Source organism: Panthera onca, chromosome B4, assembly GCF_046562875.1.
Source record: "Panthera onca isolate mPanOnc1 chromosome B4, mPanOnc1 haplotype 2, whole genome shotgun sequence".
Classification (NCBI taxonomy): domain Eukaryota; kingdom Metazoa; phylum Chordata; class Mammalia; order Carnivora; family Felidae; genus Panthera; species Panthera onca.
This window is the reverse complement of record NC_138345.1, coordinates 72,721,560-72,735,564: the sequence shown is the minus strand read 5'-3', so window position 1 is coordinate 72,735,564 and position 14,005 is coordinate 72,721,560. Positions and strand designations below refer to the sequence as shown.

Below are 14,005 nucleotides of genomic sequence, written 5' to 3'. Positions count from 1 at the left end.
AAAGAGAGCTGTACAAACACGAAGTCCCACCCACTGTGCCCTCCAGGCACATTTCCACTAGGGCAAGTTCACTTGAGAATGAGAGCAGAAATCCTTCCCTGTGAAGACCAGCACAAATCCCTTCTGTACTCTTAAGTCTACTGATCAGACTGCTGCAAGTTTCAGCTTTAGGGAAAACTGGATCCAGCTTCATTTGGGTTTTTTTGTTTGTTTTTGCCCTTGGATACAGAAAGAGCAAAGTTTTTATTTTTTTTTAACTTTTAATTTTTTTATCTTTTTCTCTCCTTTTTTCTTTCTTTGATCAAGTTCCCATTAACAAGCAGACCAAAACACACATAGGATCTAGCTTCCTTTATTTGATTTTTTAAAAAACTTTTAATTTTAATTTTATTATTATTTTTGTTTTCGTCCAAAATGACAAGATGGAGGAATTCACCCCCAAAGAAAGAACAGGAAGAAATGATGGCCAAATCAATACAGATGTAAGTAAGATGTTTGAACTATGTTGTTAAAACAACAATTATAAGGATTCTAGCTGGGCTTGAAAAAAAGCATAGAAAACACTAGAGAATCCCTTACTGCAGACATAAAAGAGCTAAAATCTACTCAGGCCAAATTTTAAATTGCTACAACCGAGATGCAAACCTGAATGGATGCCACAACTGTGAGGATGGACAAAGCAGAGGAACAAATCAGTGATATAAATATAGATAAAATTATGGAAAATAATTAAGCTGAAAAGAAGAGCAAAACACAGGTAATGAATCATAAAGGCTGACTTACAGAACTCAGTGGCTTCTGAAAACAGAATTAACATTCATAACATAGGAGTCCCAGAAGGGGAAGAGAGGGAAAAAGGGGCAAAAGGTTTAGTCAAACAAATTATAGCTCTGAAAACTTCCTGAATCTGGGGAAGGACACAGACATCAAAATCCAAGAAGTACAGAGAACTCCCATTAAATTAACCAAAAGCCAGCCATCACCAAGGCATATCACAGTCAAACTCACAAATTATATGAACAAGGAAAGAAACCTGAGAGCAGCAAGGGATAAAAAAAAAAAAATCCTTAAACCTACAACAGATGACAGATCACATTTGCAGCAGATATGTCCACAGAAACTTGGCAGGCCAGAAAGGACTGGCAGGATATATTCAATATGCTGAATGGGAAAAATATGCAGCTAAGAATACTCTATACAGCAAAGCTGTCATTCAGAATAGAAGGAGAGATAAAGACCTTCCCAGACAAACAAAAACTAAAGGAGTTCGTGACCACTAAACCAACACTGCAAGAAATATTAAGGGGGACTCTGAGTTGGTGGGGGTGGGGAAGACCAAAAGTGACAAAGACTAGAAAGAATCAGAGAACATCACCAGAAACACCAACTCTACAGGTAACACAATGGCACTGACCTCTTGTCTTTCAATAATCACTCTGAATGTAAATGGACTAAATACTCCAATCAAAAAACATAGAGTATCAGAATGGATTAAAAAAAAAAAAAAAACCAAGATCCGTCTATATGCTGTCTACCTAAGACTCATTTTAGACATAAAGATATCTGCAGATTAAAAATAAGGGGATGGAGAACTACTTATCATGGTAATGGATGCCAAAAGAAAGCCAGAATAGTCACGCTTCTATCAGACAAACTAGATTTTATTTATTAAAAAAAAATTTTTTTTTTAACATTTATTCATTTTTAAGAGTGAGAGAGACAGAGCATGAGCGGGGGAGGGCCAGAGAGAGAGGGAGACACAGAATCAGAAGCAGGCTCCAGGCTGCAAGCTATCAGCACAGGGCCCGATGCAGGGCTTGAACTCACGGACTGTGAGATCATGACCCGAGCCAAAGTCGGACGCTCAACCGACTGAGCCACCCAGGCGCCCCTATTTTTAAATTTTTTAATGATTATTTTTGAGAGTGAGAGACAAACTGTGAGCAGGGGAGGGACAGAGAGAGGGGGAGACAGAGAATCCAAAGCAGTCTCCAGGTTCTGAGCCTGATTCAGGGCTAGAACCCACAAACCAGGAGATCATGACCTGAGCTGAAGTTAGATGCTTAACTGACTGAGCCACCCAGGCACCCTGGGACAAACTACATTTTAAAACAAAGACTGTACCAAGAGATGAAGAGGGGGATTATATCATAATTAAGGAATCTAACCACCAAGAAGATCTAACAACTGTAAATATTTATGCCCCCAACATGGCAGCACCCAAATATATAAATCAATTAATAACAAACATAAAGAAACTCACTGACAATTATACAGTAATAGTAGGGGACTTTAACACCCCATTTACAACAATGCACAAATCACCTAAGCAGAAAATCAACAAGGAAACAATGGCTCTGAATGACACAGTGGATGGCACGGACTTAACAGAACTTTCCATACTAAAGCAGCAGAATACACATTCTTCTCAAGTGCACATGGAACATTCTCCAAAACAGATCACACACTGGGTCACCAATCAGCCCTCAAGAAGTACAAAAAGACTGAGATCATATCATACATATTTTCAGACCACAGTGCTATGAAGGTTGAAGTCAATCCCAAGAAAACATTTGGAAAGACCACAAATACTTGGGGGTTAAAGAACATCTTACTAAAAGAATGAATGGTTAACCAGGAAATTAACGAGGAAATAAAAAAGTACATAGAAGCAAATGAAAATGAAAACATGACAGTCCAAAACCTTTGGGATATAGCAAAGGCAGTCTCAAGAGGGAAGTATATTGCAATACGGGTCCATCTCAAGAAGCAAGAAAGGTCTCATATACACACCCTAACCTTATACCTAAAGGAGCTAGAAAAGCAAATAAAGCTTAATGCCAGCAGAAGAAGGGAAATAATAAAGACTAAAGCAGAAATAAACAATACAGAAACAAACAAACAAAAAAAACCCAGTAAAACAGATCAAGGAAACTAAGAGTTGGTTCTTTGAAAGAATAAAATTGGTAAGTCAGACTTATCAAAAAGAAAAGACAAAGTACCCAAATAAATAAAATCATGAATGAAGGGAAGAGATCACAACCACCACAACTGAAATACAAATAATTATAAGAAATATTATGAAAAATTATATGTCAACAAACTGGGAAACCTGGAAGAAATGGATAAATTCCTAGAAACAAACTAACTACCAAAACTGAAACAGGAAAAAACAGAAAATTTGAACAGACCAATAACCAGCAAAGAAATTGAAACAGTAATCAAAAACTCTCCCAACAAACAAAAGTCCAGGGCCAGATGGTTTCACAGGGGTATTCTACCAGACATTTATAAAGAAGAGTTAAAATCTATTCTTCTAAAACTGTTCCAAAAAATAGAAACAGAAAGGAAAACTTCCAAATTCATTCTATGAGGCCAGCACTACCTTGATTCCAGAACCAGACAAAGACCCCAGTAAAAAGGAGAATTACAGGCCAATATCCCTGATGAACAATGGATGCAAAATCTCAACAAGATACTAGCAAATTGAATCCAACAGTACATTAAAAGAATTATTCACCATGATCAAGTGGGGTTTATTCCTGGGATGCAGGGCTGGTTCAATATCCATAAATCTATCAGTGTGATACACCACGTTAATTAAAGAAAGGATAAGAACCATATGATTCTCTCAATAGATGCAGAAAAACCATTTGACAAAATACAGCATCCATTCTTGATAAAAATCCTCAACAAAGTAGGGATAGAAGGAATATACCTCAACATCATAAAAGCCATGTATGAAAGATCCACAGCTAGATCACTCTCAATGGGGAAAAACAGAGCTTTTCCCCTAAGGTGAGGAACATGACAGTGATGTCCATTCTCGCCACTGTTGTTCAACATAGTAGTAGAAGTCCTAGCTTCAGCAATCAAACAACAAAAAGAAATAAAAGGCATCCATATTGGCAAGGAAGAAGTCAAACTTTCACTATTTGCAGACGACATGATACTCTTTGTAGAAAACCCAAAAGACTCCACCAAAAAAATTACTAGAACCAATACATGAATTCAGCAAAGTCACAGGATATCAAATCCACATATAGAAATCTGTTGCATTTCTAAAAACCAATAATGAAGCAGCAGAAAGAGAAATCAAGGAATCGATCGCATTTACAACTGCACCAGAAACCATAAGATACCTAGGAATAAACTTAACCAAAGAGGTAAAAGATCTGTACTCTGAAACCTAGAGAACACTTATGAAAGAAGCTGGGTAAGACACAAAATGGAAAAATATTCCATGATCATGGAAAGGAAGAACAAATATTGTTAAAATGTGGATGCTACCCAAAACAATCTACATATTCAATACAATCTCTATCAAAATAACACCAGCATTTTTCACAAAGCTAGAACAAACAATTCTAAAATTTGTATGGAACCAGAAAGACCCCAAACAGCCAAAGCAACCTTGAAAAAGAAAAGCAGAAGTGGAGGCATCACGATTTCTGGATTTCAAGCTATATTATAAAGCTGTAGTCATTAAGACAGCATGGTAATGGTACAAAAACAGACAAACAGATCAATGGAGCAGAAAAGAAAATCCAGAAATGGACCCACAACTATACAGTCAACTAATCTTTGACAAAGCAGGAAAGAATATCCAGTGGAAAAAAATACAGTCTCTTCAATGAATGGTTTTGGGAAAATTGGACAGCAACATGTAGAAGAATAAAACTGGACTTTTTTTTTTACTAAAAAAAAATTTTTTTTAATGTTTATTTATTTTTGAGACAGAGAGAGACAGAGCATGAACAGGGGGAGGGTCAGAGAGAGAGGGAGACACAGAATCTGAAACAGGCTCCAGGCTCTGAGCTGTCAGCACAGAGCCCGACGTGGGGCTCGAACTCACGGATCGCGAGATCATGACCTGAGCCGAAGTTGGACGCTTAACCGACTGAGCCACCCACGTGCCCCAAACTGGACCACTTTCTTACACCGTATATAAAAATAAATTCAAATGGGTGAAAGACCTAAATGTGAGACAGGAAACCATCACAATCCTACAGGGGAACATAGGCAGCAATCTCTTTGACCCTGGCCATAGCAACTTCTTACTGAGCACGTCGCCAGAAGGAAAGGAAACAAAAGCAAAAATAAACTACTGGGACTTCTTCAAAATGAAAAGCTTCTGTACAGCAAAGGAAATAATCAACAAAACTAAAAGGCAGACCATGGAATGGGAAAAGATATTTGCAAATGACATATCAGATAAAGGGTTAGTATCCAAAATCTATATAAAACTTACCAACTCAACACCCAAAAAACAAATAATCCAGTGAAGAAATGGACAGAAGACATGAATAGACACTTTTTCAAAGAAGACATCTAGATGACCAACAGACACATGAAAAGATACTCAACATCACTCATCATCAGGAAGACACAAATCAAAACCACAATGAGATATCACCTCACACCTGTCAGAGTGGCTAAAATAAAGAACACAAAAAACAACAGAAATTGGCAGAGGCAGAGAAAGGGGAACCCTCTTGCACTGTGGGGAGAATGAAAACTGGCGCAGCCACTCTGAAGAATAGCATGGAGGTTCCTCAAAAAATTAAAAATAGGGGCACTTGGGTGGCTCAGTCGGTTAATTGTCCAACTTTGGCTCAGATCATGATCTCATGGTTTGTGAGCATGAGCCCTGCATCAGGCTCTCCGCTGTCAGGACAAGCCTGCTTCAGATCCTCTGTCCCTCTCTCTCTCTGGCCCTCCTCTGCTACCTCTCTCTCTCTCTCTCTCTCTCTCTCTCTCTCTCATAAATAAATAAACATTAAAAAAGTGTAAAAAAAACAGAACTACCAAATGATCCAGCAACTGTACTACTAGGTATTTATCCAAAGGTTACAAAAATACAGATTCAAAGCGGTACACACACCTCAATGTTTACAGCAATATTATCAACAATAGTCAAACTATGGAGAGAGCTCAAATGTCCATTGACTGATGAATGGCTAAAGAAGACGTAGTATACACATACAATGAAATATTACTCAGCCATCAAAAAGAATGAAATCTTGCTATTTGCAATGATGTGGGTGGAACTAGAATGTATTATACACAAAGCGAAATAAGGCAAATCCCATATGATTTCACTCATACATAGATTTTAAGAAACAAAACAGATGAACATATGGGAAGGGGGAAAAAGAAGAGGAGAGACAGAAAAAAACCACAAGAGACTCTTAACAGAGAATAAACTGAGGGTTGATGGAGGGATGTGGGTGGGAGATAGGCTAGATGGGTGATGGGTACTAAGGAGAGCACCTGTTATGATGAGCCCTGGGTGTTGTATATAAGTGATCAATCACTGAATTCTACTCTGGAACCCAATACTGCACTGTATGTTAACTAGAATTTATATAAAAAATTGGAAAAACAAAAAAGAAAGAAAACTAAAGAAAAGATTTAAAAAAACCAACAAAAACCCTAAATCTGAATAATAAATGTCATTACTGTCTTCATGCCCTAATGCCTTTGCTATCCTAAGCTTCTCATAGGTCCCTGGGCATACAAACTCCTACACATTCTTCAAGACCCAATTCAAAAGTAATGTCTGTAGTGAAACTTTCGTTAACCATCCCAGCATTACATGAACTGTTTGCTATGCAGCCAGTAACACTATGAAACCATCTTTTTACAGCTCTTTACATCTTTATACCGTAAATTTGTTTTTTGGATGTGCTTCTTTAAAGGCTGAAAATAATCTTTTTTATTTCTAACTCCTAGCACATACACTCTCCTACAGGGTACTCAATAAATATTTGCAGAATCAAATGGAATCAGGATTGCAGCATCTAAAAATGGCTTTAACAAATGACTAGCTCTAAGAAGCCTTGTTGAGTCTTATTCAAAAAAGACTTCCAAAGAGGAGGCACATATCAAATTTTGTAACACTGATCCTGCTAGCAGATGGGAAATTGTGCTATGCATTTAGGTTCATTAACCTTTTTGGCACTTTTTCTTCTTGAAATACTATAAGCGCTTCATCAGAAACAGCTATTCTCAAACTTTTTAGTCAACAAACAGGATTAGCTGACTACCTACTCTACCAGCTACCATTTGCCTGTTAAGACAAAAACGAAATCTAAAAAAAAGTAAAGAATACAACTGACAGTGGTGAAGAAAGTTTCAAATTAACTTACTACATAAAACAAGATGGTCAACTTAATCAAAGAAATAATCAGAGACAAACTAAAGCACTGACTTTCAAGCAACATTTTGACAAACAGATTTTACACTATAATCTAGTACACACATGCCTATATTAAATACAATAATTACCTTTACCGACATGATGGAATCTGATACATCTAATTTTCTTTTCATTGGAAAAACAATCAATCAATCAAAAACCTACCAGTAGAGACCTGCCAAAATGATTTCATGACACTACTACTGGGTTGAGATTTAAAGTTTGATAAACACTGTCCAAAGAAATTGTGTATGCTATTAATAATCCATACGCTACAGCAATAGCTATAATCCCATATCAAATACGTATATGAAGTTTACAGCAAAGTACAATGTCTGTAGTATATCATAAAAATTATGAATAGCAAATATAATTTTAAAAATAATGTGGTAATTTCTATCAGTAGTTAGAAAAAGTGAAATGGAATCTTTGATATCTAAAACATGAAAAAAATATTATGTCTATTAAGACAAGTGCCTTAGTCCTAGACCTCTAAAAAAGTGACAAAGCAAAGGGTCTTAGCTGAGCACTGTTAAAAGAATGATTTTATTTTAATCATTATTCTTAAGTATTTCTTCAAGTGGAAGAAAGCCCTGTCTTGAGTTCAGTTCTACTCATTGTTGATCTTAGTTATTAAATTGTGAGATACGGTTTTAAAAATAATTCTCATTGAGTGTCCAACCCAAACTCAAATTTAAGACAAGTCACTCTTCCTAACCAATTATTACCTTTAAGTTGCTATAATAAAGAAATTCTACAGCCACCATCACCTTTAAGTCACGTTAAAGAAACCTCTTTTCATAGCCAAATAAGAAATCAACGCTTAGCTGATTTTGTTTTTTAAAAACTAGTATCAAAACACATTCCCCAATAGCCTACCATTAGGCAATGATGCTCTACCTATAATTTATATAAATTTCTTAGTTTAGGTGCTACCACATCTCCATAAACATCCCTCTTAACAGAAAATATTTTTGCTAAAACACTTCAGCGGCTTCAAAAGAAAATTTTCATGAAATGAAATGACAGAAATATAAATATAAAAGCATTCCAGAACAAAGAGCATTTATGTATATCAAATAAAATTGCCATTTACTTTTTACAAGACTGCCACAGACACATGAAGTTGTGTCCAGGTTTTCTCACTGGATCCCCTTGTTGACTAGATGCACTGAATGGAGAAGGCTGAGAAGTGCTGGGCTGGTTCTGCACCTGTGCAGCTGGTGAAGGCGTCATAGGAGTGTTCTGTGAAAAACACAACCGCACGGTTTGTGAGATGACACTGAGAAATATTCACATTTTATACCACAGGTTTAAAATGAGGATTATAATGATGAGTGTATGATTATATTGATAGTTATAACTTCTAAAATAAAATTTACATTTGTAGTTTTCATAATTATTTTTTTTTAAAAATTCTTTAAAAAGATAACTATGCTTATGAAAATAATTAGGAAGTAAGATTCTTTTATTTCCTATGAACCACAAAAGCAAGATCATATTGTTGTTGTTACAGGATATACATTATTTTGAATTAAGAATTTTTTATTAATAAAATTAGGCAGAAACACAATTATAAATTAAAATAAATAAAGCTACTATAAATGCACCCATTTGATTTACTTACGTACATTCTTTACAAGAACAAATCAATTGCAAACTATTAATTTCTGGCATACATTTCCATTTAGATTTTTTAATCAATACAACAAAAAGCAAACAACACATAGCAAAAAGAAAAGAAAATTTCTGATGTTAAAAATGAAGTAACCATAAGTAGAATGTTGTAAATATTATTTTATAGTTAGCTGTTTTAACAACTTTAGTCTTTTATGTTGTCCAGAAAGAGCTTTTGATGGACAATACAAGTAAAAAGATTCTAATTATAGACATAAGTCTTTAAATATAAGCTATGTTTTCTTCTTCTATACCACATCCCTTTCTCTATAAAAGATACATAGGTAAATAATTACAATATATCTTAAAACAATTTGCGGCAATATGTTTTCTTTGAACCTTAATTCAGATTTATTAATCCTCACAAAGGAAAAAATAATATTGAATTTCTCATATAGAAATGGCAGCACACCATTTCAAAGCATTGTTTGAAGGCAATAAATTTAAACTTTGGGAAGATATTAAGTACACTATTCACTTATATGGTGATATTAGAAATACTTGGGCAAAACGAAGTTAAAAATAGCTGAAAACGTCAGATTAAGATTCATAATAATTAGAAAAACAGATGAAACACATAAAAAGCTACAGCATAAAAAAAAAGGGAGACTGAAATGCTGAAAAAAAAACATGTCTCTTAGAAATGTGAAGTCAGGGCACCTGCGTGGCTCAGTTGGTTAAGCATCCGACTCCTTTTTTTTTTTTTTTTTTAATGTTTATTTTATTTATGTTGAGAGAGAGAGAGAGAGAAATAGAGTGCAAGCAAGGGAGGTGCAGAGAGAGAGGGAGAGAGAGATGATCCCAAGCAGACTGTGAGCCATCAGCACAGAGCCCATTGCGGGGCTCGAACTCATGAATGGTGAGATCATGACCTGAGCTGAAACCAAGAGTCCGAAACTTAACCAACTGAGTCATCCATGTGACCCAACATCTGAGTCTTGATTTTGGCTTAGGTCATGATCTCACAATTTGTGGGTTTAAGATCCATGTCTGGCTCTGCACTGACAACATGTAGCCTGCTTGGGATTCTCTCCTTCCCCCTCTCTGCTGCTCCCCTGCTCATGCTCTCTTTCTCTCTCTCTCAAAATAAATACTTTAAAAAAAAAAAAATGTGGCATCATGGGGTGCCTGGGTGGCTCAGTTGGTTAAGTGTTCAACTCTTCAGTCAGCTCAGGTCATGATCTCACGGTTCACTGGTTTGAGCCCCAGGCTGGTCTCTGCACTGACAGCATAGGGTCTCTTGGGATTTTCTCTCTCTGCCCCTCCCCCGCTTTGGTGCATAGGAGCACAGGTGCGCACGCATGCTCTCTCTCTCTCTCTCTCTCTCTCTCTCTCTCTCTCTCTTTCTGCCTCTCTCCCACTAGCTCTTTCTCTTTCAAAAATAAATAAACTTAAGAAAGGTCTTGGGGCACCTAGCTGGCTCAGTTGGTTGAGCAAGTGACTCTTGAGCTCAGGGTTGTGAGTTCAAGTCCCATGTTGGATGTAGAGATTACTTGAAAAAAATAAAATCTTGGGGCACCCGGGTGGCTAAGTCGGTTAAGTGTCTGACTCTTGATTTCAGCTCAGGTCTTGGCCTCATGGTTTGTGGTACTGAGCCCTGTGTTGGGCTCCATACTGCAAAGCCTGCTTAGGATTCTCTCTCTCTGCCCTTTTCCCCACTTGTGCTCTCTCTCAAAATAAATAAACTTAAAAACAATTTTAAAAAAAGAAAGAAATGTGAAGTTAGGAACTTTGGAGTTCCAAGCTCTAAGGAAAAAAAAAAAATCTACCTTTGGGATATAATTAAAGTTGTTTCTATAGTTGGGTCCCACCATTAAGATTTTATAATACGGTTAGGGAGAAAACATACATGCATATACATGCATGAAAAACAGGTCTCATGGATAGGATGTGAACTTTCTAGTCTGACAGATCCGTATTCAAACTTTAAATTTGCCTTTTGAACTAGTTATGTGACCCTGGGCAACCTATTTAACCTCTCTGATCCAAACTGTTAAGTAATGAAATCCAACTTTAGGAATGGTGGGAAGACTAGAGAAATGACAGATGAAGTGCCTAACTCTAGAGTCTCAATAAACGGCAACAGTTACTATTATTATTATTATACTAGAAGTCCAAATAGAGAAATCCAAAAGGGAAGTCGTATTTTGGAGGAAAGATGATGAGTTTGCTTTGGGAACAACTACAAAAGTTAATGCTGGAAACATGGATCTGACAATCATTCACCTGTGAATTCTATTTTTTTAAATCACTTAAAAAAAATGTTTGTTTATTTATTTTGAGGGAGAGAGCACAAGCACAAGCAGGGGCAGAGAAAGAGGGAGATAGAGAATCCCAGGCAGATTCCATGTTTGGCACAGAGCCCAGTGCTGAGCTGGATCCCATGACTTGTGAGATCATGACCTGAACTGAAATCAAGAGTGGATGCTTAACCAACTGAGCCACCAAGGTGCCCTCACCTGTGAATTTTTTTTTTTAATTTTTTTAAATGTTCATTAATTTTTGAGAGAGAGAGAGAAACAGAGAGACAGTGTGAGTAGGGGAGGGGCAGAGAGAGGGAGGCACAGAATCCGAAGCAGGCTCCAGGCTCTGAGCTGTCAGCACAGAGCCTGACATGGGGCCTGAACCCATCAACCTGAACCGTGAAATCATTACCTGAGGCAAAGTCAGACGCTTAACCGACTGAGCCACCCAGGCACCCCTCACCTGTGAATTCTTTAAGCCACAAAAACCGATGATGAGAAGAAAGCAGATGGGGGTGGGGGTGGGGGAAGAGGGTCAGAGACAAAGGAATGGAACATTATAATTAGTTTATTTATCAAAAGAATTATGCAAATTGATTCCCTGAAATAAAAATATTACATTAAAAATACAGGAAATTCTAATAAAGGGGAGTAATCAAGAGGACCAGTTTCAGCCAAATACAAATATTAAAGAGTAACAAGTTACACATATCCCAGAATTTTAATTTAAGGGTAAATTTGCCAGAGGCATCAAATTTCCTCAGGATTAACCTTCTGGTTCCCTATACTTTCACCATTTAAATTAGGTATCTTATTGACTAGCTTGTCATATATTTGTAGATTAAGCTTATTTTTACTTTTATAAGTGCTAACAAATCTTTATCCTATTTTTTTCTATTATGGAACTCTTATTTGGTGTCACATAGAAAATTTAACAAGGAATCACAGGGTATTTTAACCCCAAATGTTAATGAGGGACATGGAAAGAATGCTCTCAAATTAACCTAAACTGTTAAATTAAAAATGAACAAAGATACATTAACCAAATGCAAGGTATGAAAAATTTGTGGACCCTGATTCGAACAAGTTGTTTAAAAAACAAACAAAAAGCCCACCACATTATTTTTTAAAGACAACTAGAGAACACTGACCATGAACTGGGTATCAGATAATATTAAAACATTACTATTTTTGTTAGATGTGATTTGGTATTGTATATATATCTAAATAGTTAAAAGTACTTTAACAATTAAAGAAATAGACTCTGAATTATTTATTGGCAAAAAGAAATAATGTTTGGTATTTATTTTAAAGTACTCCAACAGGGGCACCTGAGTGGCTGAGTCAGTTAAGCAACTTCAGTTCAGGTCATGATCTCATGGTTCGTGGGTTCAAGCCCCACATCGGGCTCTGTGCTGACAGCTCAGAGCCTGGAGCCTGCTTCAGATTCTGTTTCCCTCTCTGTCTGCCTCTCTCCTGCTCATGCTCTATCTCTGTCTCTCAAAAATGAATAAATGTTAAAAAAATTTTTTAAGTACTCCAATAAAAAAAATGATAGTGGTGAAGAACAGATGAAACTAAAAAGGCAAAATGATAATATTTTAAGCCAGGTAATAGATACATGATGATTTATTGGCTTTTGTGTATGTTTGAAAAATTTGTACAATAAAAAGTAAACAAATGACAAGAAGAATTAAATAGATCAAAATATACATCAGTGAAACAAAAAGAATTAAAATACTTACAGAATATACCAAATGAGAAATTCTAAAAGTCATGTTTTCTTTGACCACAGAGGTAATATTTCTAGGTTTCCTCTTGTATTAAAAAAATTACACATTTCTTTTGACAAAGCTAATTTTCAAATAGGTTGTATTATGCTGCAAAATTTTTAAAGTACCATTTAAATTATCTTTTAAGAATTAGGTCTTTTGTATGAGAGTGCAAAATGGATTTCTTTTAGGATGCAGTAGTTTACCTTTTCTTATTATTTATCATGAACTGCTAGACCATAAGCCATAACTCTAACTCAAGTGCAAATGCAAAAATAGGTTTCAACGTCATATTTTGGGAATGATCACTCTTGAGGAATATTCTATACCATCCAGTCTATTCAAGAGGAGCTATTTTTGTATATCAGGTTTTTTTTTTTTTTTTTCAAATCAAAGTGGAAAAGCCACAACTCCAGCAGTGAGTGACCAGAAAAGTAAAATTACAAAAAGGATATAAAACAATTCTGTGATTTATTCTGTAATGTAAAATTAACTAAACCTTAGAATAAGACTAAAATTTAAACATTTCAATATGTGTTAGAAAAATACAAATTCATAATCTAGTCTCAAATTCTTTACTAAGTAGTAATGAAATACTGTGTTCAATTGTAGCTACAGATTTTGAAAGCCACTTATAAAATGGAACTGATTGAGGTAAATAGGATGATGAATAAACCAGACACAAGGACACCTAAGATCCAATTGAAGGAACAAACTGAAAGAGTGTCCTCTAAAACTTAGGCAAGTAAAGAGAGATACTCTGAAACAGCTTTAGGGAACAAGAACTAGATTTACTGTAACTGTGATATAAAAGAGATGATACTTAGTCTAAATGTACAGATCTTTTGAGAACAGAATGGAAGGCAATAATAGAAATCTTTGGAAGAGAAATCTTTTTGAGTTTGGGAAAGTTAACCTCAACGCTTAAAAATGAGGGTTTGGGACAAAGTAATATCTAATAATCTTTCTACTGTAACACTCTCTTATGCTCTTAAACTATCACATTTTTTTACTCTAAGCATAAACCTAGACAGACAATCAATACATATCAAGCCTGGCTTATAAAAACACATCGAAATGCAAACAAAAAATTATGTTTAGTGGTAATGCCT

General features: G+C 35.8%; 1 protein-coding gene across 5 annotated transcripts in view; it reads right to left on the bottom strand.

Moving 5' to 3' along the window:
- ARID2 (AT-rich interaction domain 2) overlaps positions 1 to 14,005 on the bottom strand; it is a 178,395-nt gene that overhangs the window by 39,386 nt on the left and 125,004 nt on the right. For all 5 annotated transcript variants that reach the window (XR_009617326.3, XR_009617325.3, XR_009617324.3 and 2 more), the window contains one exon: positions 8,298 to 8,446. Coding sequence is in view for 2 of the 5 variants with exons in the window: in XM_060657869.3 (XP_060513852.1) it covers positions 8,298 to 8,446 (149 nt within the window). In the remaining 3 variants the exon portion in view is untranslated. The remainder of the gene's footprint in view (positions 1 to 8,297; positions 8,447 to 14,005) is intronic.